Genomic DNA, 26298 nt, shown 5'->3' with positions numbered 1-26298 from the left:
GCAAATTTCTCCTCTGGAACCTCCATTCTGATACTGAAACATTTACCAGTGTGAGTTTATTCCAAAACACGTGTTGGATGTAGACTGTTCCCCCTAATAACATCAGCTGGAGCTGCAGGTCCAGTGCTTGTCTCAAAAATCATCTCTGTCCTCCAGCTTTCCCCCAGGGCTGGCTTGTCCATCTTTTCATCTGGATTCAGTGCTGGAAAAATGCCAGCAAGCCATTTCTAAAATTGCAATCAAAAGTACCTCTGTGAAACATGTGTTTTGCCTGGAAAAGTAACTGATTAGGCTCAAAACTATTTATGGGAACATTTCATCTACCCTTGTAAAAGGAACATGGTACCCAAGTAGATAGCAAGGAAAATTAGGTTCTGTAATAGAACTGGAAATATTATTATTATTATTATTATTATTATTATTATTATTATTATTATTATTATCATTATCATTATCATTATCATTATCATTATCATTATCATTATTCATTACATTATTATTATTTACATTATTATTTACATTATTATTTACATTATTATTTACATTATTATTTACATTATCATTCATTACATTATCATTCATTACATTATCATTCATTACATTATTATTTATTAAATTATTATTTATTAAATTATTGTTCATTACATTCTTATTATTTATAGTTATTATTAATGGCTGTAATTATTTTTAGAAAAAAACAACAAAAAACTTCACATTTACAATTCTGTCTATGCAAAGAGATTTTTTTGTCCTTAGAAAAATCAAATTTCTGTATCTTGTCTTTGGTCTTGATTCTTTTACTGTTATTAATGGTGGTGGGAAATATGTCTGAGGAAATCTGAGGTGTACAAACGTTTTTGGGTTAAATTCCAGCAAGATACAAAAGTGAGGCAGAAACAGAGAAAGTCTGGTGGAAAACAGGGGAGGAAAGAAATGATCTGAAAAGCAACTAAACACATTTTTGGTGCTATCAGAGTTGACCTTGGAAAGATCAAACCATTAAATAGTGCCAGGGCCCTGGAGGAAAGGGAGACAGCTAAAAAAATTCTTATGGCCAAACCTGGTGATATTTAACAGGTATTTCAAAGCAAAGCAGAGAGGATGGAGTGGGAAGGGCAGAAGAGGGAGGCTGTGGGGTTTTTTTTTTGCTGGGAAGCTGGCAGCTGGTGGATGGGTTTAAATTGAGTTAATTAAATTTAAATTAATTTTTAAAAATTAAAAAAATTAATTAAAGCAGAACGTGCAGGGAGTGTGGAGCATTTTGAGCCACGCTTTTTTCCTCAGCCGTAAGAAATCGCGTAGCGCGTTGCGGATTCCGCGGGCGATTCGATCCCGGATTTATTTTCTCTTCCCCTCTTTTGCAGCAGAGTAAAGCAGTGGGGAAGGGCAGCAAGTACCAAACACTGCCAGGAAAGCTGCCCCGAGCGCTGCAGAACGGAGAGCAGGGCATGTACAGCTCCCCAGAGGGATGTGGCACGAGTGACAACGGTGACAGCGGCGTCCCCAGCCTGAGTATGTACCTGTGCCTCTCCCAGAGGGAAAATCCAGGCTGCTCCAGGGCTTGGGATGGGATCTGCTGGGCCAGAACAATGCATGTGGTTCACTTGGGGAATGCCTTACCACTTTTTTATAATTTATTTTTTTTAACACAGATACCAGAAATATTCCCATATTCTCATAGCTCACAGCAGAGTGAAGGATGAGTTTAATTTAGAGGGTTTGGTTTTTTTTCTGTTGCACCTGGCAATACCATTTGAAACTTTACAAAACTGTGAACATTTTGGGTAAAAGTCCCTCTATCAGCACTGTCTGTTGCTTAGCTGTGGGGGACCCACTAGTGAAAATTCAGTTTACTACATGCAGAAAAACATCTGTGGATTTTGGAACTTCCAATGTATTTCCATGCCACAGCCCTGTGGAGACCTGTATTAATTTCTTTTCAGTGGCACCTTAAGCACAGATTTGTTGACAAAAAGGTGCTGAGAGTGAGGCACAGGACCAGGTATTTTTTTAGGACTGAAGAGCTTGGGAGCTCGGGCACAGGAGCATCCCTTGTGGTTCTGAAGTCTTTGCACTCTAAAAGTTACAGTGTGGGATTTTTTGTTGTTTGTTTGGCTGTAATTGGGGTTTTTTTCCCCTTTTGGTGGGGGTTGGTTTATTTTAAGGCCTCGTGGTCCCTAAAGCTGCTAGCACACCAAAGTTTCAAGGTTGCAATAGATTGTGGTTGTTTAGAGGTTTTGAAAGAGCTTTTTTGTGATTGATTTCTTTGTAGACAATGCATGAGTGTCTTTAACAGCAGGATTATCCAAGGGTCGGGTGAGCTTGTAATGGAAAATATTATTTTCCTAGAAACAAGCAATAGCTTCTTAAACACACTGAGTTAAGAGAATTTTGTTCTGCAGGTTGCTTTGTTTCTTGCATTAAATTCATTCCACCTCCAATTCTGTATTTTGGAGCAATTTGATGTAATCTCAGCCATTGCTTCATTTCAGATCCGCTTCAGGCTTCGTAGACCTCTTTGCTTAAAGAGCTAAAACTTTCCAAGAAGAGTTAGGAAAGCCCAAACAGATCCATTTTCATCCCTTCGTGTTTAAGATGATCTGTGCAGAGTTCTCGGGGCTCGTGCACACCGATGCAGATTCACTTCCACGTCGAGCATAACTGCTTCATTTTCTTTTAGTTCCTGCTTTTAATGCTTAGCTTAACTACTTTGCCCTTCTGTAACTTTATTTTGCTGGTGTTTTGTATCTTCTTTGCTTCTCCATCTGGCTTTCTGCCTCTTGGGATGACTGAAGATCGCGTCAGGAGTGTCAGTGCGCCCGTGCTAGGTACTGTATCCAACAAGACGCAACTTTAACGCTCATTTCGCTGCTTCCTTCCTTCCTCTCCTTTCCCCCTCCCTCTTCCTGTGGAATACTAATCCCAACTGAGCTCCTTAGGTGCAGTACTGAAATGAAGTAATAGCTCCTGCTGTGTGGCACTCACGTGGGGTTTCTTCTTGTGACACTTGTTCCTGGTTTCATTCTGTTTTCACTGAATTTAGAACAACTCCCACGGATTTTGGTGGAGGAGTTGAGGTATTAAGAGCAGGCAAGAAGACTTTAAATGAATTCAGATAGTGTAGTTAAACAGAAAATAGTCAAATAACAAAATTATTTTACCCTATATTTTAGTATTTTATTTTTTTTAATTAGATGTCCAGCTGCGTTTTCACCTTCTGAGCTCATTTTTGGTTTTTTTTTTAAGTACAAGAACAATTTTATAGGTATCTGTACTTCTGTAAATTTAAACATCAGCCTCCCAGACAGCAACTTTATCAATAATTGGTATAAAATTATTGGTATAAATATGTGTATATTTACATACATTATTATATATTGGTATAAACATTGGTATGATTGGTATAAAATGTGACTTTAATACTGTTCTCAACCCAGGAGAAACAGAGAACATGGATGGTACAGTGGTCTCAGATGACCTTTCACCTCTCTCTTCGGGAACGGATTCAGGTTCACAGTCTCCATGGTCGCCAGAAAACAGAAAGAGTCCAAAAGGGATCAAGAAAATCTGGGGAAAGTAAGGTCATTTTTTTTCATTTTATTCACTGTCCAAGCATTTCAGCTGAGAATGAAGCCACTTCCCAGCAAAATCTCCAATTATCTGTAGCAAGAATTACCTAAAATCTGGGGAGAGAAAGCAGCTCTGGGATTGCACGGGTGTGTCCCTGTGTACACAGGGGATGGAAAAATTGTTGGGAGCCTTCACAGCATCATCCTGGTGAAAGAAATAAGGCACTGCTGTCACCTTAATGCTATTAATTTAGCATGCCAGCAGTTTTATTAGCCATGAAAAATTAAATTGTAGCGAGCTGCTCATTGCAAAAGACACCAGGTGAAAAAACGAGGGAAAACAGATGGAACAGAAAGCAGGGCAGAGTTTCACTGTGTCCACTTCAGCAGCAGCAGCCATTCCCAAGTCTGCATTATTAATTGGATCAAAGAGTTATGGCTGCTCTGCAGAGCTTTTCTTTTCCCTCCAGAGTTAGGTCCAGGCTGAATTTCCTAGAGCTCCTTCAGCTGCCTGTGGAATTTGGCATTTGCGGTTCCCGGGGAGATGAACGGAGCTGTTTGTTGTCGCTGTAGTTTCCATGCAGAGCAAACCCCCTCTGTCACCAGCTAACAGCCCTGTCGTGGCACTCTTGTCTTGCAAGAATACGAAGAACTCAGTCAGGTAACTTCCCTGCAGACGACCTGGGCCTGGCAGAGTTTCGGAGGGGAGGTCTCCGCGCCACGGCTGGACCTCGCCTATCCCGCTCCAAGGACACCAAAGGCCAGAAGAGGTAACGGCTCCTCCTGTCCCTGGCACAGCCTGCTGCTGCCAAATGTGCCCCACAGCCAAACCCTCCTTTTGGGGAGCTTGCCCAGCATCCCACCTGGAATTCCACAACAGAATTTCCCTGGTAGCAAAAGCCATCCCGAGGATCTCCCCTGCCTGCACTCCTCCAGCTGCAAGCTGCAGCAGCCTCAGAAATTTCACCTTGTTAAAGAGGGAGGAGAATAATTATCTCTTCATCTGCATAGCTGTGAGGGTTCAGCAATTTTCCCTCTTTTCAAACAGAAACCAGGAAATTCTTCAGGTTGTGAATTCACAGGTTGTGGCTGGGCTGCCAAATTCCCAGGAGACCCCAGCACAGGGCACACCGACAGATTTGCTGTGGTGCTGCCCCTGGCACACGAGAAGCTTCCCACTATGGACATTCTTTCTTTCCTTTTGAGATTTTCCCATTGTTTCTTGTGCTTTCCAGCGACCACAATGCCCCGTTTGCTCAGTGGAGCACTGAGAGAGTTTGTAACTGGCTTGAGGACTTTGGCCTGGGCCAGTACGTGATTTTTGCCCGGCAGTGGGTGACATCAGGCCACACGCTGCTGACAGCCACACCTCAGGACATGGAAAAGGTAAATCACTGCTCCTCAATGCCTGCTGATTCTGTCCAACCCCTCCAAAACACTGGCTCTCCCTTTCTGGAACCCACAGTGCCAATTTTTGTAGTTACCTCACGTGAGGAAAGGAGCCAGAGGCAGGGCAAACTCTTTGCTAATGGCTTTTTGTTGCAGGAAATGGGAATAAAGCACCCACTGCACAGGAAGAAATTGGTTCTGGCCGTTAAAGCCATAAATGCGAAACAAGATGAGAAGTCTGCACAACTTGATCATATCTGGGTGACACGTAAGTGTTTGGGCTCTCACAGAATTGTTTGGGAAGGAGTTTCTCCCACCTCTCTCAAAGAGCAGCCCAATTCACATTTAAGCAGTTACCAAACACCTTTTAAAAAACACCAAGTTTCACCACAGAGGAGTTGAGGATTTTTTTTGTTGCTGTTCTTGACATCCAAACACACAGCTCGTGGTGTGCTCTTTGTAACTTTTCTTTAGTTTCTCTCAGCCTCCTTTGGGCTGAATTCCCCTGGGATCCTCCCTCCTGGGGAGTCCCATTTATCTCAGTCTTTATGATTCAAAGGAAACTCTTGGGCTCCTTAGATTCTGCTTTCTGGTGTTTATTGAAGGATCCTTACAGAAACCTGGCAGGTCTGTCCAGACTGGCTGCACAAGCCTAAATCACCCCAGCCTGGCTCATTTCCTTCTGATGATACAAAATGGCCCCAAACCACACAGTCTTTTCACCTTTATACCAATTTTTACCCTATTAACTACAGACAGGTGTATTGTTATTATATCTCAACAAATAGGTTTTCTCTATCTACTCATGTAATTAAAAGTGTGACTAACTCTAAACCAATCACTCTTCGTGCTTCTAAAAACTGCAGAAGCATGGAGAAGAAGGAAGCAGAAGGATTAAAAACCACACCTTTTTTCCTCCATCTTTACTCCATGTGTGAAACCCTCTTAAAATCTATATTTCCACCTCAGTGATAAATGAAACATTTCTCTAATTTCTATTTAATTTCTTACAAACTTTGGCTCGCTCAGGGATATTTGGAAGCCTTTCTGTCAATATTATATATGATAGATGTAATTTTTAAATAATTGAATAGCATTCAATTTTTTAAAGAGTTGAATAGAGAGAGAGAGATGTCTCTGCATTTCTGGGCTCCTACACTCTTCCATGGGGAACTGTCAGACAGCAGGGCACTAAATGTGTGGGCTCAGTCTGGGAAAGCTCCTTTGTGCTGCAGAAGGTGTTGAAGGCTCCTTCATCATCCTCCATCCTGCAGCTCCATCACGTGCTGCCTGCCAAATATCACAGGGCTGGCGTGCAAGAAGCTGGTGGGTGGGAATTGCTCCCAGGCTGCTGGCAAGAGGCTGCCCTCAGGAAAGGGGAAGAGGTAGAAGGAGCCACCTGAACACCTGAAAAGAGGCCAGGCAAGAGGGGAAGAAGGGCTTCACTCTCTCTGATCTGGATTTGGTTCCCCATTGCTCTCACATCTGCAGGGTGGCTTGATGACATTGGCTTACCTCAGTATAAAGACCAGTTCCATGAATCCAGGGTAGATGGGAGGATGTTGCAGTACTTAACTGTGGTAAGTACAATCCTTTTTCCTCTGTTTTATCCATTTTAACTTCAGAATAAGCAAAAACTTTCAAAATTTTCCTTTGAGCGTGAGCAGTTAAAGATTTGTTTGCAAGACAGAAATAGTGCCAGTAACAACTCCTTTGTGCATGGAATCCATAAAATAAGTCAGATGCTAGGGCTAACTTCTGCAAAGTCCTTCTTTAAATATCATGTAGCACACTGGGACTAAAAGTAAAATTTTTTTGTTTTATGTGGAACCTCTGGAGCTCTGTACACCAAGGTAGAAACAATATTCAGCAAAGTAAGAGCAGGAAATCCAGTGATTTGTACAGCTCTGCCCACATCCACAGCACACCATGAACCACACGCAGCCACCGTGTTTTCTTCCCATTCTCCTGCCCAAGTCTGGATAGTTAAGACCTGGATTTACCTTAACAGGCTACAATCCTGCCTTCATTTTTTTAGCCAGGTCTTGCTATGATACAATGCTAAAAAAAATCCCAATAAATCAATGATAGGACCCCCCCAAAACCTCCACCCTAACAAAACCCAAACCCTCTTTAAAGCATAAACTTCCATCTTTCCTAAGCCACAGTTACTGTAGTGTTATATGAAACTACACAGCAAATTTAAAATCTTTCAAAACTTGGTTTTGAGCCTAAAAATCTCTCTCTCCTTCACAGAATGACCTTCTCTTCCTGAAAGTCACCAGTCAGCTGCACCACCTGAGCATTAAATGTGCCATTCATGTGCTGCACGTCAACGGCTTCAACCCCAACTGTCTACGCAGGAGGCCGGTTGAGGAGGTAAAAGAATGTTGAAATAAATTAATTTAAGCAAGCACAAATCACCTGGTCCCAGCCAAAGGGGGCAGAAAGTCAGCAGTGTTATAACAGAGTCATTGCTCCTAGGGACCTGCACCTAAAGCAGCAGTTACGCCACTAATTAAATCTCGTGTATTTCTCCTCAGAAGTTATTTGCATAGTGGGGATAAAAAGTTAATTCATCTTCCAAGAGAATAATTTGGAATGATTTGTCTTTGCCTGGCCTCATTTTTAAAATCTGTAAGGTTTTTTGCCTCTACCTGACCAGCATAGTTTTGTCATTAACCCTGTTGTCAGAACATTCCCTTTTGTGCTGGTATTGTCTCTACGTTATCAGTCAGGGGAAAAAAAAGGTTAAGCAGGAGAAAGAAAAGTGTTCTGGAAATTTTATTCCAATGCTTCTTATTCTTGTAATCATGTTTATACCTTTTAAGTTTTAAACCTGTTTTGCCCTTCTCCTAATCCAAATCTCACAGAAAAAAATAAGTGTGTGCCCTGGTGATTTTAGCCAGCGCTAAAACCCAGCACGTTATTTAGTGCTTTAACCAAAAAACCCAGTCTAGCACAATGGATTGACATTTTTATCCCTGTAATCTCTGCTGCTGTTGCACTTCTTGGTGCAACACACTGGGCCAGGTCTGCCATCTCATCAGAGTCTGCTTGAGAGGGGCCTTGAGGAGAAACAATCCCCCAGCCAGGGAGGAAGAGGAAGAGGAGGGAGGCTGTTTTGATCTGAATTGAGCCAGGAGCTGTGCACGCTCTGACAGGGCTGGCAGTGGTGTCATCACCTGTTGTGGCTCCCCCACAGAACATCTCTCCCTCTGACGTGGTGCAGTGGTCCAACCACAGGGTGATGGAGTGGCTGCGGTCGGTGGATCTGGCGGAGTACGCGCCCAACCTTCGAGGCAGCGGAGTGCACGGGGGCCTGATCGTAAGGATTCACCTTTTCACCATGAAAAATCGACAGATAGAAACCATCCCTTGTCTGATGTTCATCAAGCAGAAAGAAACAAGCACATCTGCAATATGGCAGTGTGGTCAGGCCTTCGAAGGAGCCTCTTTATCTGATCCACACATCTTTATTCTGCAAAGGAAACCTAAAATAAGAAAGAAATAGCTAAAACCTTTTATTACTTTTTATTTTATTACTTTTATTACTTTCTGTAATCAAAGCTGAGCTGTGCACAAGTGTGTGACAGCAGCATTTAAAGGGAAACCTGAACTCGGCTGTGCAGAAGTTGCTTTTTGATAAGGAATCTCTGAGTGTTTCTTTGAGTGATTTACCAGAGCTCTGAGCCATGCTAAATAACCACCCTGAAACCACAGCAGTCAGAAATTACATTTTTTTAACTCAAAACATTCAGAACTATTTCCAGCTCTGTAATGCCAGGGTTGTGAAATACCACAATTCTACTGCTGTGGAATTTTTGCAAAAATGCAGTGGTGGAAATTGTACTAAAATTAATTTCATACTCTGAGTAGAGCAGAAAATTCTGAAGGGAAACTTGTTAAACCCAAACAAACATATGATATGGTGACAAATATCAACACATATTTGCCTGATCGCACTCAGCATTTTTTCTTGGCTCTTTTCAGGTATTTCCCATTTATTTTTATATAAAAAAGAAACATCCTGTCCTTTTTCCCAGATTCTCGAGCCTCGCTTCAACGGTGACACGCTGGCCATGCTCCTGAATATCCCTCCCCAAAAGACCCTCCTGCGCCGCCACCTCACCACTAATTTTAACGTGTTAATTGGGCCAGAGGCACAGCAAGAGAAGAGGGAAATCATGGAGTCAGCAGCATACACACCTCTGACCACTACTGCCAAAGTTCGGGTAGGTGCTGCTGCCAAAAGGCAGAGGTGTCGCTGTCAGGCTCCTCCACTCTGAATTACAGAGAAAATAAGGGACAAACGGGCAGGGAGAGGTGAATTCTAGGAGTGCTGCATTTCCTTTCATTCTAGAGACAGCACCTTTCACTCTGTACCTGTTTCATCAGGTCCTGAGAACAAGCATGCAGTCTGTTCTGCCTTTCCTTAGAAGGAACATGGTGTAAACACATTAACACCTACTGTAACCCCAATCTGAGAACAAATGCAGTTAATTCAGAATCCACCTACTTGAATAACCAGTGTATAGCCATAAGTGGAAAAGGGGAGGGTTTTGAATGTTTAAAGACCAACCTTACTTGTCTTTCTCAGAACTACTTGTGTTGACTCCTTATTTCAGCCAAAGAAACTTGGATTTTCGCATTTTGGAAACTTACGGAAAAAGAAGTTTGACGAATCAACAGATTACGTTTGTCCTATGGATACAAGCCCAGCTGCTACCAATGGCACCTCGAAAAACTATGGTGGCTACAAAGGCCTCAGTCCTTTCACTGACAGGGAACTGGATCAGGTGGGACAGACAGACTGATGCCATGCTCATCTCATCCTCTCCATGCATTCCAAAGCTTGCAAATAACCAAATGTTCCCCTGTAACAAACTCTCTGCTACATCTGCATGAACTCACTGAGAAAAGTGATGTGGATGCTGGAAACCAGAGCTCCAGACTAAGAATGTTGGGTTTATTTTTTTTTTATAATCAACATCTCATAGTAAACTCATGCATCCTCAGGCCCTTTTTCAGGACTATGGCACCTTTACACGCCGAAGATGGAGGTATTTTGTCAGTCAAGGGCGTGGTTGCAGTAAAGACAAGACTTTTGTACTTACAGCTTTCATAATTTTAGTACAGCACACGATTTTTATTCATTATCTTTATGGGAGGTTTTAATATGTACTAAATTCATATGGACAAACTTGTACAAAGCTATCAAGTTATATTAAAGTACAACTGGATTGTATTTTTTAACAGTAATCAGAGAATCCAAATGAATTTTTCTTTCATGGTGTACAGTGGGGAGTAGTTCTGCTTAGACAATATATGTGAAGAAAATGCATCAGCAATGAACAAACTATTAATAAACTGAGAGTTAATTCACTTTTGTAATGTAGTAGTGAACTTGTGAATGAAACTGTCTAGATGGCATCCAGAGAAATGCTGAAGACTAAAAACTATGAAGCTTTATTTTGACTTTGCTGTTGTGTGTAAAGGGATGTAAACCCTGAAAAAAGGAGCGCTCCTGGAGCCTTGTGTGAGCTTTGGCAACACACAAGAGCCACACAGAGGCAGCTGGAGCAAACTGGCCTTTCTCCAGCGACATAAAAACAGTGTAAGACTGATAAGAGAATGGTCACAACATTGAAAAGACTAACTGTGAAGGTAATTTTTTTTCACTTGCATGGTTTAGAGCATCTAACATCTCATTTGTGTCCATTGGCTAACCTTGGTCTTTTTCAATGTGCTCCTGGACAAGGAGAGTACCAAACCCTGACTGTGAGTGTGGATGTCCCCTTGCTCAGCTCAGGGATGTGAGGGAATGCATTAACTTTCAGCCAAGAACTGTGCAGTTGGTGAAGCATGACAGAAAGACTGGGTTTTTCTCTAGGAGCATGGTCTGTCTGTTAAGCATGACTTCTGAGCATGTGGCCCATTGCAGGAAATCACAGTGCCCTAGATTGTGACATTTCTGTGTAAAAAGAGGTAGGACTGTATCAAAGACTTCTCATCTGTGAAACAATCCCACCAGAAATATAAGTGGTTTCAGGCCATTTGGAAAACCCTGCTTTTCATTGAAAATACCAGTTAATCTTTCCCTTTTTTCCTGTGAATTGGAGACCAGGTTTCACAGAATTAATGTCTCTTAATCAGGGTCCACTCTTCCTATCTATCATTAAATGTATTTTCACATACCTTGTAGCACAGAGGCATTTTTATTAAGGAGTGCTAAACTTCCCCCAGCTTCATTTGTCCAGGCACAGATTCCTCCCAAAGCTGCATGTAGAGTGAATAAAATTGCACATGCTGTCTGATTTGAACTGGTTGCTGACTGCTTTTACAGATGGAACACTCAGAAGGCACAGTAATGCAAATAGGGGCTCTTTCCCAAGGCATAACCCACCTCACGGTACGTACTCATTCCTCTCTGCTTCCAAAGTCTGCCAAAATTCACTGAAATTGGTCATTGCTGGTGGTGATGAAGAGTAAGTGGGTCTCTGCTTTTGTTAAATTTCTCTTTATAGCTTGGTGGGACATGCAGTCAAAAAAAAACACTGCTTTTAAATTGCTATAGAAATTAAGCTTCACCTAGGCCCAAGTTTTCATGAACTCTGCTGTCTCTTTGATAAAATGACAGCTATTCACCCCCTTAAATAAAAACAATTCTTCAAACATTTTGCAGGTAACCACCAGCTCAGTCACAGCAAAGGCTAGGAATGAGACTTTTGAAAATTTACATGAGCTGAAGCTCTGTGGCAAACATAAAACGAAACACCTTTTGTTTCTTCGTTCCACTGAAGCTAATTTATTAAACACTAAGTGTCTGGAAGACATAATGAAGAATTATAAAATATAGCTGAGTTGCATGCCAGACACAAAATCTCTAAGAATTTCCTCAAGCAAAAAAAGCTTATTTAAAGCTGAGGAAAATCCCTTTGACTGTGTGTGGCTTTCACCCCCTGTGTTGTGAGGCTGGGTCTCTGGGAGCACAGGCCCCTCACCAAACACCCTCAGTCCTTCCCAAACTGCTCTTTCAGACACTGCTGAGCCAGGATGAGATGCTGAATGACAGCAGGTTTCTAACTCCGACCTTTGAAGACTGGAGATGATGTCCCAGCACGACAGAGCGCTACCCGAACCTCACGCCTGCAGGAGGCCGAGCAGCAGGAGAGCTTTCCCTCTTTTCTGCCTCTGCCACCTCCCATGTAGCATTTCCTCACGTCAGGCCAGCCCCACCTTGCAGGTAACTCTCCTCTGTGCTGTTTTCCCACCTCATGGAATGGCAAACAGGGGCTGGGAGAGGAGTGGGACTCTTACCCAGAGTCTGGAAAGCCAAGACTGGCAATGTTTTGTCCTTTTATTCACTTGTCTGTTACGTGGCTTGTTCATGTACTGTTACACGAAAAACCTTCTGTCATTTTTTATTTTTATAATTAACTTGGAGTGCAGGACTCATTAATTCATAATTGTACCTTGGGGACAAATCAGAGGTACCTGGAATTCAGCTGGTGAGAGCAGCAGCAATGGCTCACTCACCACTCCTGTGGCCTTGCCAGACTGGTCAGAAAAAGCTCAGACTGATTGAAAAAGGATTTCAATCTCCCCTCCCTTTCACTGTCCTGCTCTCTTTTTATCCAAGCCAGGGCACTGTAGGGTGGGGAGAATGGAACATAATACTGTTCATCAAGCCCTTGCTTTTATTAGGATGACAAGCTGCCACGTTCACAAATCCTTACCTAAGGCAAGAACAACTGCAGCAGGAAATTGTAACCAGGAAAGTACCAGAATAAAAGATGTACTTCTGTAAAACACCTGACAAAATAAATCTGCTGCTGTTGTACTGGGCTAGACAGGACTGCATCAGAGAGAAGTATTGAGGGGCTGAGGTTGAAGCTGCAGTTACTTGTGATATCTGTTTACATGTACATCTCCTGTACTAATGAGCTATTAACAAGCTCTCTCAGTAAACAGATAAATGCCAGAAAAAAGTCTCCTTAGTTGTAAGGAAAAGTACTTTGTACAGTGCTGGTTTGCATTATTCTCTCCTTGCTGGCTGCAGGTGTGCTTTAGATTCTAATATAGCCTCAGGACAGGTCACTGCCAGCCACAACACTCCCAATAAAGAGGGAAATTCCAGGGCTGGCCACAGGATGCAGCAAGGGCTCTTTGAGAACTACCTGGGGTGTTTTTCACAGGTGATCTATCCTGGTCCTCACTTCAGCAGTGTCTCCTGACAGACCTTGCACTGTATGGTCAGATGTAAGAAAATAAACACATGACTTGATTGTCCACAGTGGTAAAATCAAGGCAAGCTCTTTTCAGTCACTGCAAAGTGCAAAAAGGGAAAATTCAGAAGGATGAGAAATGAGTCTATGCATGAGCAAACCACTAATGTTTAATGTTTGATCAAAGGTGTTAAATGTTCCAGTCTGGCAATGCAGTCAGTGCCAGTGACCAGCTCAGGTACCACGGGCATTTGGAATACTTCATTAGGTCAATTAGCCAACAGTACAGCACTGCAAATGGGATTGCTGCTCCAGCAGCCCTGGGATATCCCAAACACAGTTTCCTATTTCTTTCAGTGCTGTATTTACAACTCAGTGTGTTGTTGTGGATAGCCAATCCACAAAACAACTGATTCTTCTTTACAATATATGTAGTAAGAAATCCTAATTAGCATAACACTGGTATAAATGCTTATTTTTTGACTGTTACGAATAAATTGTGAATGTTCCCCTCTCTTGCTGACCATGGAATGATTTAACACAAATTCATGTGGATGATCTCTCATCTTAAATTTTTTTTTTTCCCTCAGAAATAATGTTTTATAGTAATTTCAGAGGTCAGACTAAGTAACTCCCACACAATCCAAGAGGATTTCTCAACTTCTTAGTATTAAAACACACATGGTAATAATGAAGTTATAAACCACAGAAATTACATCAAGGGGTTAAAACACACACACACACACAAATGCTGCACAGCTGCACATCATCTGTTCCTGTAGAAAAATATGCAGTACTTCCAAAAAAGTTATCAGGTGCCATCGATGTTAATAAGCAAATGTACTGCTCTTGGGATAGCCAAGCTTGTCCAGGTTGGGCTGACAGGCAAACTGAATCATTGGTGGTGGCCCACACATGAGAATGAGGGTCTCACTGCCAGGGGAAGGCAGGTGGGCTTCCAGCATCTCTGCAGTGACAAAGCCAGAGCTGTACTTCCAGTCTGCAACAAAGAAATTCATCCCATTACTTGGAATCTCTCTACAGGCTGAAGCCTTTTAAACCACATTAAAATAGCTGAAGAATCAAGTTATGGCACCATCACTGCAAGCCAGGAGAGGGTGAAATCCTCACTCAGCTCAAACCTAGTGATCCCCTTCCACAGGGACAACAAGCATGTAGATAACAAGGATCTGGCTGGTAAGACATGGAGGTCTTAAAACAATAAATTATAAAATGTAAAAGAAATGAGCAGGTAGGAATAAAAAGGAAGAGTGAAGCAGCTTTTCCAGTGAAGAAGGGTCACCCAGTGGCAGGGAGAGGTATTGAGACTGGTTTTTTGAGATGGGAGTGGTGAGGTGACAGAGTTTGGTGAAAACAAAAGCTCTGCCATGTAGTTTAGTGATAAGAGAGAACAAGCTAAAAGAGGAAAGAAATGCTAAACTGTTTCAAGCAGTAGGATTATTGAAAGTGAAAAAAATGATGCCTTAATCCATATACACGGCAGCTGTTTCACCAGAATTTCATCTGGAGCTGCTGCAAAACAAAGAAGTGCTCGTAATATTTACAGGTATTAAACAATTATATTAAACAATTTAATGCCAACAACATGCTAATATAACCTGATTTGGGAGATAGCCCAAAACAGAGCTGAACTGTTGATGAAAACGCCCAAAAACTGAAATACATGAGAAGATGCACTGAGTGACACGTCTGACCCAAATGAGGTAAATTATGAGCTCCCACTTTTTAAGGCTCAGCTGGCTTAGATCCCTCTTTAAAACAGGGTGTGGGGTAAGATTTGTTTCTGAGGAGTTTCAAAGTGTAAGACAAGAACACCTGACATTGCTCTGATGTCCCCCTGAGCAAGAGTGAAGCTCTGACTGATGCACAGGGATGAGCAGAGGCATTTCCAAGTGTCCCTACCTTTTGGAGGTCTGTCCAGTGTGTACCACAGCACAAACTGCTCAGGGTGCCTCTTGGCAATGTCTTCTAGCTCAGCTCTCAGCAATATATCATTTTCTGTCTGCAAAATGAGAGTGCTGTTTAGCTCCAAACCATCCCAGGAGCCCTCTGACGGGAGCTCATCTGCCATTCACAACAAATGCAACGATAAAAATTATGCAGATCAAGAAAGTAATTTGGTGTTTTGCCCCTTCCATGGTAGCTATCATCATTACAGGCAAATTGAAGTTAAGAACAACAAATTGTGAGACCTAGCAGCCATCTAAACACAGTCCTGAAGATGGCAATTAGAACAACTTTTTAATCCAGGCTAAAATCACGAGCTGGATTTGGCCCTGGCCCTGGCAAATGGCCCTGGACTAGCATGGTGAAGGTTAACTGTAGAGATTAGTGGAAATAAATCTTGTTCCCTTGAAATCAGTGAAGGACTAAGATGAGCAGAGCGATCAGGAGCTGGTCACAGTGTTTATTCCCTAATTCTAGGGAATTCAGTGAAACTATGAGGAGATACCCAAGTGTGAAAGAGTCTGAAACACGTGCCATCAGTTTAAAAAGCTCAGAGGCACAAAAACAAGAGGGCTGTTAAAGAAGAACAAACAGATGGGTCAGAGTCCTCACCTGATTAGCAAAAAGGAGGTAACATTTTGTGGAGTCCTTGGGGTCGCTTGTGATCTGACGGATCAGCTGCAACATAGGAGTTATTCCTGTTAAAAACCAGAATGGTTATAAAGTGGGTGTTCCTTTCCATGGCTCCAGCTTCAGTATTAGTGCTGCCTCCCCTCAGTCCTCAATGGGATCTCAGTTTGCACTGGGCTACACATCTCTGGATTTCTAATCCACATGGAGTGCAGAAACTGGGGGGTTTCTGTCATGACAAACAGTTCCAAAACAAAAACACAATTCTTGCATGCAGGGTTTTTCTCTTCAGGATTCTCTAGCATGTCATTTTACCCTCAAGACATTCTCTTAAAACACTTTTTGTCACTGATGGAGTTCCCTGAGGTCACAAGGTAAATCAATATTCAAACCCTCAGGTTGCTACTCCCCAGAACTGAGCTCAAACCACTGGAATGCCTCAGTGTTACTACCATGGAAATAAATTAATGGAAAGAAATGCAGGTGTAAGTACTCTGCTGCTGAAGTACAGTCCTCACAAATACCCACAAAGACATTTTCACTCCCTAGACACTCCATATGATGGGGTTAGTTTTACCTGTTCCTCCAGCTATCATCCCAAGGTGCTTTGCAAACTTTTTCTCTGCCTCAGACTTCTTATTAGGCTTGATCAGAAAGGTACCTAGAAGAAATATTCCATACCTATAGGTACATTATCTTCCAAACAAACATTGGATACACATTCCTTGGGAAGAAATGACTACAGATGATCAATTAATAAAGACAAATCTTCTGGAAATCCCTCCCTTCTGCTGAGAGAGGTTCCTCAGGAGATTGCTGATCACAGGAGGTCAGCATCCAGAGAAATGCTGAGCACTCTGAGGTGAGACTCAAGTGCACAGCTCCTCTCAGTCGAGATCAGTGCAAAATCTTTCACTTGCATCCTCCAAGAGGATTACTTCCCTGAGCTTATTTCCTCACTGTCAACCCAGGCCTGGTTTGATTATGAAATGGAGCTGGCTCTCAGTCAGCTGCTTTTTCAGTAACAGCACTGAGGTTCTCAGAGGGCATTTGAAGCCACAATCTCACTTGCTTAGGAAGCATCTGGAGCATCTCCCTCCATATGTATAGCTGAGGTATTTTATTTCCAGTGCACACCTCTCAGTCATGTAATGCAATAGCAATTTTTTTAGATTTACAGGCCCAGGAGTGAGACACTCATCAGTTATTCCTTACACAGAGTACTCTTTCCCATCATACCAACTCTGACAGGCTCAAAGTCAAGTCTAGAAAAGGTGGCTTTTCCTCTTTTCCACTTTAAAAAAAAAAAAAAAAAAAGAAGATATTTTCTACAGTTGTCAAGTTTTATAAAACACTTCTGAAAATAACTAATACCTCCTTTTTGCTCTCCCACCTTTGTGTCACAGTACCTGCTCCCTTATAGACCAGGAGTCCATTTGGCCCTCTGAAATCAATGGTATCTCCAATCTTCATGTTATCCAGATACTGGGACATCTTCCCACCTTCTGGAAACTTGGGGTTCACATTTTTGTGGTAGACCTGTAAGAACAATCATCTGCACATTATCAACCACTAACTTTCCTGCAGACATTATCACAAACTGTAGAACACAATCCTGCAGGCCTGAAATTCAGCACCTGAGAAAGAAATCGAGGGAATTCTTTGATCTCAGTTATCTCTTGAGCAGGAAGCAGCCAAAATAAGTCAAATGTGCTGCTGGGCACGTGTCCCTCAGCTCCCTGCAAACAGCCAGGATAACAGGGATGGGTGGCAGGCAGGTTATGTGCTGCTGCCCTCATTTCACTCTTGCCTCATGTCACCCCATTTTTGTACCTGCTCCCTCTGGAAACAGCACTGCTGCATCTTTGCCTTCTAAAACTTTCCCACACAGACCCACAACAGCTTTCTAAGAAAGAAGCATTAGTAGTTCATAGTAGTTAATAAGAGTAAGAAGCATCAAGCAGTTCATAACCATTCACCACCCATGTGACATGAAGAACAGAGCATAAAAAAAAAAAAAAAAAGCCTGGGTTTTTGCCTAGGGATAAATTCTATCATAGAAAAGGATTAGGAAATCCAGAAGTCCTGGGATCAGATAATCCTGCATCCCTTGGCTTATAGGATTTCCCTTGTTTGACTTGCTTAGAGCTGTTTGCAGTAAGCACCAGCAGCAGCACAGGCATCCAGAGGGAGAGAGGTCAGTATCCATGCACTGCCAAATAAAAGATATCAGGGAAATTCCTAAAGAGTTGCCAAGGAAGTGATTCCCTCCTCCCTCTACTCTTCCTCTGCCATCCCTCGGTGCCACACAGCAGACAGGATGCAACTTACAACTCAAGGGCAGTGTGAAATGAATTGTTTGCCATGCAGTCACACTACTTGAAAGAGATGAGATCCAATGACAATGAAATTTAATGAAATTTGAATGAAAGACAATGAAATTTGATGACTAAATCAAAACAAACCATTTCACTAAAATGAAGTACTTGCCCTCCTTCCAGTTACCAACTCATCTATATTAAATGAAAACAGAATTTACCTTTATAATTAAATCAACATAACCTTTTGTCTTGTCAGTGGAAACTGGGGTATAGGCTCGGATCACCAGATTCCCATCAATTTTTGCAGAAAGGTAAACATGTTGGCCTGGGGAGAAAGAATTATAATCTGATTTTTATTTTTTTTTTCATCCCTGGAGGACAAGAGGGAAAAGCAGGCATTGTAACCTGCTATGCATGCAACCACAGAGAAAATCTTTGCCATAAAAATGCTGTATGAAACATTCAGTTTCTTCTCTTTTTTCAACCCAGAGCAGGAATCTCAATAAAGTTTCAGGATCTTATTCCTAAATTCTTAAGAATGAATCTGGATAAACACAAGCACTGCAGAGCACATCTCAGTTGGTTTACCATTTGTCTAGTAAATTCCATTACAAGTAAATTCCCATACAAGGCAGAAGAGAGTTTGGAGAAGAACAAGCAGCATGCAAGGACATGCTCACAGCATGGAATGGGATGACCCTGACACCTGCCATACAGCACAGGGAGGTGCCAAACAGTACAGAACAAACAGAGCCACATCTGAGATCAGAGAGAGAGAGAGACTTTCCCCTGCACAGATAATCATTGATCCAAGGTCCAAGGTTCAGTGCTGTAAGTGTAAAGTGCTGTGAAGATAAAATGCAAATCCTAGGCTGAAATTAGTGCTACAGAACACCAGATAAAGTTGCATGGACATGTGTGTGATCCAAAGGTAAGTGCATGCACAGAAAAGGCTCTGAATATTTCAGCATCTTCCCATGCAGCAGAGTTGTCCCCTTTCTCCTTTACAAGTGTGACTGTATTTGCCAAAACCATGAGGGCGATTGCCAACAGACTGAGGGGACCAGATGGAAGTAGAATGCAAATAAGAAATATGAAAAAGCTTTGACAGATATCACTCTGGCTTATGTCCTGACTGGTGATGAGTTCCATCAGGATCAGTTCAGTTTCACTGCTCCATTTCTAAACTACACCACACAAGTGGACAAAGCTCTCACAAAAGATCCTCTGGGAAACCTGACATTTCTCCCTGAGACAGCAGCATTCAGATGCAGCTTTCAACTTCTTGCTTTTCTGAGCCTTAAATTCACAGTCAGAAGTCCAAGAACTGTGAGAAACCAGAAATACGAGTAATTAAGTGTTTACAGTACTTACCTACAGGTAATCCTAATATATGATTTGTTGAGGGTAGCCCAAATCTGAATTTCTTAGTATCGTGACTGATTTCCTAGAAAACCAAAGTTAGAACAAGGTCAGCATCACCACTGCTTTGAATTTCAAACTCAACACAATATGCTTTAGCAAGCCTGCTCCTTGTTAGCATGCAAGCCAAATGCTGGGAAAGGACACAGAAAAGGACACAGAAAAGGGCTTTGAGAAAGAAAGTTGAAATAACCAGGGGTTTCAGAAGCAGTTTTCTCTTCCTTACTTCCACAAGGAGTGATTTTTGCCTGCCTGCGCAATCCCTACAGCACTTTAGCACAGATAAAATCAGGAGACCCGGTGCCCAAGGCCAGTGAGCACATTCCATGCCTGTGGCCAAGGATCGGGCAACTCAGGGCGTGCAGAGGCTCAGGCTGCCGGGCTTGCTTCTCACGGTGTACCCAGGCCAGCAACCGAGGGACGAACACAGCCGCCACTTAAACACGCCAAGCATCGGGAAACAACACTTCGCAGCGTGGCAGAAACGCTTTTACACACCCTGCTTTAACCCTGCGAGCATCGCAGGGCGGCTGCGGGGCTCACAGCCTTGGAGGGCTCTGTGTCCTGCTCTGGGGATTCGATCCCTGGGGTGGCCAAGAGCCCCTCGGGCCAGCGGACCTACCGCCCTCGGAGCCCCGCTGCCCCACGTCCCCAGCGCCCCCGAGCACCTCCTTGTCCAGCAGCCGCAGCGGGTACTTGGCCAGCGGGTCCTGCAGCGTGACGGGGCCGCTCGGCCTCCGCGCCGTCCCGCGGAGCAGCAGCAGCAGCAGGGCGGACGCGGCCACCACGGCCACGGCCACGGCCACAGGCGCTCCCTGTCAGGAGGAGAAGGGCAGGCGGTGAGGGCACGGCCGGTCCCGGTCCCGGTTCCGGCCCCGGCCCCGGCCCCAGCCCCAGCCCCAGCCCGGTCCCTCACCGCAAGCGCCTCCATGGCGGCCTCTCGCCCGCAGCTCCCGCCGCGCCGGCCCCGCTCAGCCCCGGCTCCTCCCGGTCCCTCCTCCCGGTCCCTCCTCGGGTCCCGCCTCCCGGTTCCTCCTCCTGGTTCTTCTCCCGGTTCTTCCTCCCGGTCCCTCCTCCTGGTCCCTCCTCCTGGTCCCTCCTCCCGCATCCCTCACGCCACCGGGAGCCCTGCTCCGCCCTCAAGCCGCCCCTAGAGCCACGCTTCATTTCACCGGTTGTGTGAGGTTGGAGAAGCCAAATTCTTCATTTCACCGGTTGTGTGAGGTTGAAGAAGCCAAATTCTTCATTTCACCGGTTGTGTGAGGTTGGAGAAGGCTGTGGGGTCACTGAGGACAAGCTGTGACCGGACAGCCCCGCGTTAACCAGCACTGAGTGCAATATCCAGGCTTTCCTTGAACGCCTCCGGGGACAGGGCATCACCGCCTCCCCGGGCATTCCCTTCCCGTGCTTAAAGCTTCTTTCCGCAGGGATAAATTAAAGGAAGAGAGCAAAGTCGAAGTAATCACTTCAGATGAAGAAGTGGCAGTGTTTCTGTGCACCCAGGGCACGGCAACGAATGGGTTCCTAAATGAGAAATAAAGCTGCCCTCGTGGCCACTTCGGGAAGAGTGCAAGGGAAACAAAGCGAGGGTAAAAGGAAACAGGGAAGATTTGAGTGATTATGTCGTGTCCTTTTGGGCAGAGCCACAGGAGGGTCAGGAATGGGTTATCTCCACAGGCAGAGGAGCACAGAGATACCGGGACACCATTCCAGGACAAGCTACGGTCACTAAAATACAACCCCATTACATGAACCCCCTTGAAAGTATTTTTTTTTTTTCCCAGTTCTTGTTTTGTTTTGTTTTTTTTTTAGTTATTTTTAAATCAAGATTTCATTTGCATCAGAAAACAGTTCACATTGTTGCTGAAAGATACCGGCACTTTACAAGAGACTAGAAAGATACGACAAACAAAAACAAAACTAGGCTCCTCATAAAATCACACTAAGAGAAACACAAAAGGCCAACATCAAGCAGCCAAGCAAAAAGTTAGTGCCATAACAATCAAATCAAAACCAGACATTTTAAGACAGAATTTAAGACAGGAATTTCCATAAGAGATATCAATTTACCAGTATATAACCACAGCATTAAATATCATCACAGCTGATAACACCTGTAGTTCTCCCCACAGGATTTTTGCTGTTTTGAACACATCCACTTGAAATCCTGGTCTTAAATTAATAAACAGATAAAAGTCTCTGTGTTCCTGTTAAGCCAAACAGGATAGCAGAGATAACACACATCTGCTCCCAACATAAACTGATACAGTCCAACATAACCAAACATTAACAGGCTTCTATAATAAAAATTTACAAAGGGTATTTTCCCCCCATTTCTCTCTGAAGAGCTCTTCAGAAAGTTTAGCAAAGCTAGAACACACATTCTGTATCAATAATGTAACACAGGTGTTAATCTGAATCGCTGAATCTCAATTTGCCCCTAATCCTTCCACTGTTAAATATTTTCATAGCTTCACAAAAAAACTCGTGCTCAATGTCAAACTTTACACTGAAGAGAATGGTCAAATATCTTTACCTTATTCATTGGAAAATAAAGTCAGTGAGATTATTATTTCCCCAGCTACAGAATAAAATTAAAAGTTTAAAAAAGAACAAAAACTCAAAGAACCAAAGTTCAAAACTAATATAATAAAAAAGGAGGGTTACTGGCACCAAATGCTTGTATGGGAAAAAACTCTCTAAATATTTTTGCCATTCATATCAACAAAAACTAAGTGAGATACCTTACCTTCTGGTTATTATCTGCACCATTGAGTCAAAGGAGGATTATTCTTGTGCTACCTGTTGTACTATCCTGCTAATCCTGTTTTAAACTCTCAAGCTGAGAGCAGGAAGAGTCTGCAAAGCTAACTGGTGCCTGTCACCACAGATTTCTGTATAAGCAGCTTTTTGGACATTAAACAAACTGCTAGTTACAAGTTAATGCATGGATTAATTAGGATAGCTATCCATTCTTGCATGGTCCCTTGGCCTGTAACACTTGTCTTTTCAAACACTTTTGTTCAAACACCACACGATTTGTAAAACCAGAAACTGGATTAAAAATATCCTGCAGTATTTTTATACTCTCCAGCATTACATTCACGGACATGCTTGGCTCATGTGGCTTCTTTTCCCTCTTTTCCCTTCTAAAATGGATTAACAGAGCATCAGGAGCCTGCAGGTAACTTGTGACTGCTCCAACACAGCTGTAAAGCCAAAGAATCAGTTCAGGTAAATCAGCAGTAAATTCCTCAGGGTAAATATCAGCTACTCTGAATCTTCATCAGTCAAAAACACACTCCCACCAAATTTTGTTTTCAATGGCATTTGTGCTTTGGGAGTGTTTTACAATGGGATCCATCAGAACTCTTCTTTTGACAGTCACACAATGAAAACATGGAGATCTAGGGAAAAAGAAAAAAAAAAAAGAAGAATAAAACAGGGTAAATGTTGAAAAGATCATCAGTAAAGACAGGCTGTAAACTTGTCAAAGTGGGCTCAGCTGCCACCTTGTGTCAGTTCATGCTCCTCCCAACCCCGAGGAATGGAGCTGCAAAGCCACAGCAAGGAAAACATTCATCCACACTACAGATGTGTTCGAGAGTGGAATAATAATAATACAACTGGAAGAAATAAGGTTTTCAGAAGTTACTGCTGATTTAAGTTTGTTTCTTTTCTGGGCATTCAGCTAGGGATATATTTAGCCAAGATCTCAAGGAGTGCTGGACACCCAAATGTAAAAATGGCACCCTGGAAAAGACCTCAAATTAATAATCTAACAATAATAAAAGGATTAATTTAATTGTTTTGTTCTTTGTTTTTTTTCATACATACCACTACTATTAATATTCTTCTTGATCCAGTCAACAAAACAACATTGGTGTAAACTACTGAGTAGCTCTTCTTTCCACATCCCAAACCCCAGCTAGTAATTCCATGGAGGGTGTAAATCCCTGAGTTGTCCCACACAGATCATCCCCTGGGTCACTTTACTGGCTTTATTATTTTACACAATCATTATTATTATTGTGTAATATCCCTGATATCTGCCAGGTGCCAGGATGGGGACTTCCAGCTGCTGCAGTTTTTCCTCCTTTTCCCTGTCTTGAATTAAAACACATCATGCAGTAGAGGCATGAATTGGTGGTTCCAGAAGGAAACTTTACTCCTTTCCTTTTCAAACGGTCTCCATCTCAATTATCTGATTTCTCTCCTCCCACCCATGTTTCCTCACAGCTAGCTGAGCTTACACAATGAAAACTTTTCAACATGTCTGTTCTCCAAAACCCAATGTACAGACAGGAGAGTTCCAGCACAGGATGTGCTATTTAACACACAGGTTTAAAACAGGCACAACACGCCCAAGCAGCATCATTGCTTCAGGTGCACCCCTCCTGTGAGCACACCCATCCCCGGGGGCTGCAGCATCTCCTCCTCGGCAGGGAGGCACACTGGGAGCACGGAGGGGCTGAATTCCTGTTACAAATTCCATGGGCTCAGCCAGTTGCAGCAGGGCAATGTCAGAGCCCAGAGTCATTAAAACTTGGGTGTATAAAATACTGCTTGACTGAGCTTTTCTACGAGAGCAAAGACATCAACATTTCCTGAAAGTCTTGGGAATTGGCTTTAAGTAACCTTGGTGTTATCAATTTCCAAGATTCCTTATGAAGAGAGCACATTTAAAGGCAGCTCCAGAAACCGCCAGCTTTCTGATATTAAACAAGTCAAGATTATCTGTGGCATGGAACAGGGAACATGCAGAAAACTCCATCCAGCAGCAAGGGTAGGAAGAGAGTCTTGGAAAAACATTTATCCAGTGTGAATAAAGTGGCAACTCGTGCTCTAATTGATTCTGTCTTGGTGACAGTCAGCAGTGAGTACAGAGACAATGCACCTCTCACTCCCACATCCTCCAGGACAGCTTTAGAGCTCAGTGAAGGCACAGACCTGTGTTGACAGCCACACAAAAGCTGTTGTGTAAATGCAGATTAGGATCAGCGTGCAGGCTGTTGGATTGCAGCACCACAGGACAATTTGGGAATCGCATTTACATTAAAAGCTGTTTTGCAAGATTGATTTGTATTTCAGTACTAAGCGGAGCACACAGTACCTGTCTTGCTCTGCAAGATCATGAAGTCCTGTTACCACCATCCATCAGTCTCTGTATGCTTCCTTCCCTAAGGAAAAATAAAAAGTTCATTGTCAGGCTGATACAAGAGCAGGTTTGAAACCCATGAATCTTAAAACCTGCTCTTTTCCAGCACACATGTATGGAGCAGAGGAATCCAGAGGCAGTGTAAGCTGCAGCCAGCCCTGTGGCACCCTGGATGGAGCCAGCAGGCTGCAGGGACACACCTGCAGTCACAGACATCCCCAGGGAAGGGCTCATCCCGGTGCACTCACCTGGAATGAAAGCAGTGGGCAGCTGGGACGAGCCACTCTTGGGCAAGGACTGCTGTTCTAAAGGTGTGCTCATCTGCCAAGGCCACCAGCCGGGCACAGCTCCTTCACCTCCACTTATCCTACTGAACAGGAACCTGGGTGTCACCCTGAAAACTCAGCCTCTGAGCTTGCTGACATGGTTTTCTAAAGACTTTCCCAGGACAGTAACTGTAAACATAGATAGGTGTACATTCTTTCTGTTCCACGTCTTGTGATGAGCATCTCTCATGGCCAGTGCAGGGAGAAAGTGTTATCCTGACCATCCCATCCCTGGCCGTGGTCACAAGCCTATAAATCCTGGGAGGAAAAATAAACTTTGCTCTTCCTTTCACCACACCTTGACCTGTGTCTGTGTGATCTATTCATCTTCAGCAGCAACACCTGGGCTGATTTGAAGGCATTCCACAAACATCCTCTGCAACAGAAAGCACTGATGTTCCAAGAAGCCTTTAGAGGTTAAGACTGGCATAAATAAAGAATATTCCAGTTAAGGGCAACCCCGCAGCTTCTCAAGCTCCACCTCCCCCTTTTTTTGCTAAATCTTCCAACTTTCCTCATTAAAAAGTATCCAAATGTTTACCCCACTGTGAGGAGATGATTTCAGCTAAAACAGAGCTTCACCAAGATGAAAGCCACCACTTACCTTCAAAAGTTTTAACCTCAAAACTACAATGAACAGGGCTCACCCCGTTTTCCTTAGAGCACTAGAGGGGAAAAGGGCAGCTCTGAAATGCTGGTTATTGTTTTCAATTGCTCTGTATTTGCAACTTGCAATTGTTTTCAACAAAGGAAGTAGGTGTAGGAAGTAGGTGTAAACTGATATATAAGCTGAAATGTTACTGAATTGCTGTACATGACTTAACAAGATGAAAGAAACAAGAAAAATTACATTCTGCTAAAGCCAAAACATGTAAATGTCACTGTGCATATTTTTATTTCCTCAAAATACCTTATTTAAAAAATCTGGACCAACTGCAACCATTAGGTATTTTGAGATTTTATAAATTCAATTTTAAATTTATAAATCAGTTACTGTGGTTTCATATTCACAATTTTGTTATTTGCAATTTTGTACAGCTGGCAGTGAGGCAAATCCCAGCGATTTTCAGGGACCCAGGGCCTACAATAAACTAGGGTTAGAATCAAAATAAAAATTGCAATGCTGATGTTGGAATAAACAGTTCTGGAGCAGCCCCTAACAGAATGAGCCATCCTTTGGCTGGCCACTGCTCAGTCTGAGCAGCACTTTTTCACAAGCTAAATCCTTTCCATTTTTCTCTGACGCTTTATGGGGATTCCTTCTTCAAATCACCAATTGAAAATGGT

The 26298-nt window shown here is 43.0% G+C and overlaps 2 protein-coding genes and 1 long non-coding RNA gene across 17 annotated transcripts in view; 1 reads left to right on the top strand and 2 right to left on the bottom strand.

Annotated features, from left to right (window-relative positions):
- PPFIBP2 (PPFIA binding protein 2) overlaps positions 1-13700 on the top strand; it is a 100092-nt gene extending 86392 nt beyond the window's left edge. For 12 of the 15 annotated variants that reach the window (XM_015631052.3, XM_015631044.3, XM_015631053.3 and 9 more), the window contains 13 exons: positions 1365-1512; positions 2796-2828; positions 3438-3576; positions 4211-4339; positions 4805-4955; positions 5115-5226; positions 6450-6538; positions 7215-7337; positions 8164-8286; positions 9005-9193; positions 9587-9757; positions 11305-11370; positions 11999-13700. In XM_015631052.3, the coding sequence (XP_015486538.1) occupies positions 1365-1512; positions 2796-2828; positions 3438-3576; positions 4211-4339; positions 4805-4955; positions 5115-5226; positions 6450-6538; positions 7215-7337; positions 8164-8286; positions 9005-9193; positions 9587-9757; positions 11305-11370; positions 11999-12070 (1545 nt within the window). In that variant the 3' untranslated portion in view covers positions 12071-13700. The remainder of the gene's footprint in view (positions 1-1364; positions 1513-2795; positions 2829-3437; positions 3577-4210; positions 4340-4804; positions 4956-5114; positions 5227-6449; positions 6539-7214; positions 7338-8163; positions 8287-9004; positions 9194-9586; positions 9758-11304; positions 11371-11998) is intronic. The other 3 variants (XM_033514911.1, XM_015631047.3, XM_015631048.3) reach the window with 2 other exon arrangements.
- Positions 13701-13833: 133 nt separating this feature from the next.
- Positions 13834-20536, bottom strand: LOC107205933 (NADH-cytochrome b5 reductase 2). The gene is made up of 9 exons (XM_015631059.2): positions 20444-20536; positions 20196-20342; positions 19480-19552; positions 18324-18430; positions 17194-17323; positions 16362-16445; positions 15767-15852; positions 15110-15209; positions 13834-14186 (listed from the first exon to the last, which is right to left on the bottom strand). The coding sequence occupies exons 1-9, from the start codon at positions 20456-20458 to the stop codon at positions 14014-14016; spliced, it is 915 nt and encodes a 304-aa protein (XP_015486545.1). The 5' UTR covers positions 20459-20536; the 3' UTR covers positions 13834-14013.
- A 1620-nt stretch (positions 20537-22156) lies between these two features.
- On the bottom strand, positions 22157-25136 carry LOC107205421. The gene is made up of 3 exons (XR_001521941.3): positions 24934-25136; positions 24641-24707; positions 22157-22934 (listed from the first exon to the last, which is right to left on the bottom strand). It is a non-coding gene; the product is annotated as an uncharacterized LOC107205421 (long non-coding RNA).
- Positions 25137-26298: the final 1162 nt, after the last annotated feature.

This window comes from Parus major, chromosome 5 (genome assembly GCF_001522545.3).
Source record: "Parus major isolate Abel chromosome 5, Parus_major1.1, whole genome shotgun sequence".
Taxonomy (NCBI): Eukaryota; Metazoa; Chordata; class Aves; order Passeriformes; family Paridae; genus Parus; species Parus major.
This window is presented reverse-complemented; position numbering and strand designations above follow the sequence as displayed.

Coding starts and splice junctions, on each gene's coding strand:
- LOC107205933 (XM_015631059.2), bottom strand. Junction 15,853..16,361: donor GATGATAGCTGGAGGAACAG/GTAAAACTAACC, acceptor GGTTTTTAACAG/GAATAACTCCTATGTTGCAG. Junction 15,210..15,766: donor ACCTCCTTTTTGCTAATCAG/GTGAGGACTCTG, acceptor CTCATTTTGCAG/ACAGAAAATGATATATTGCT.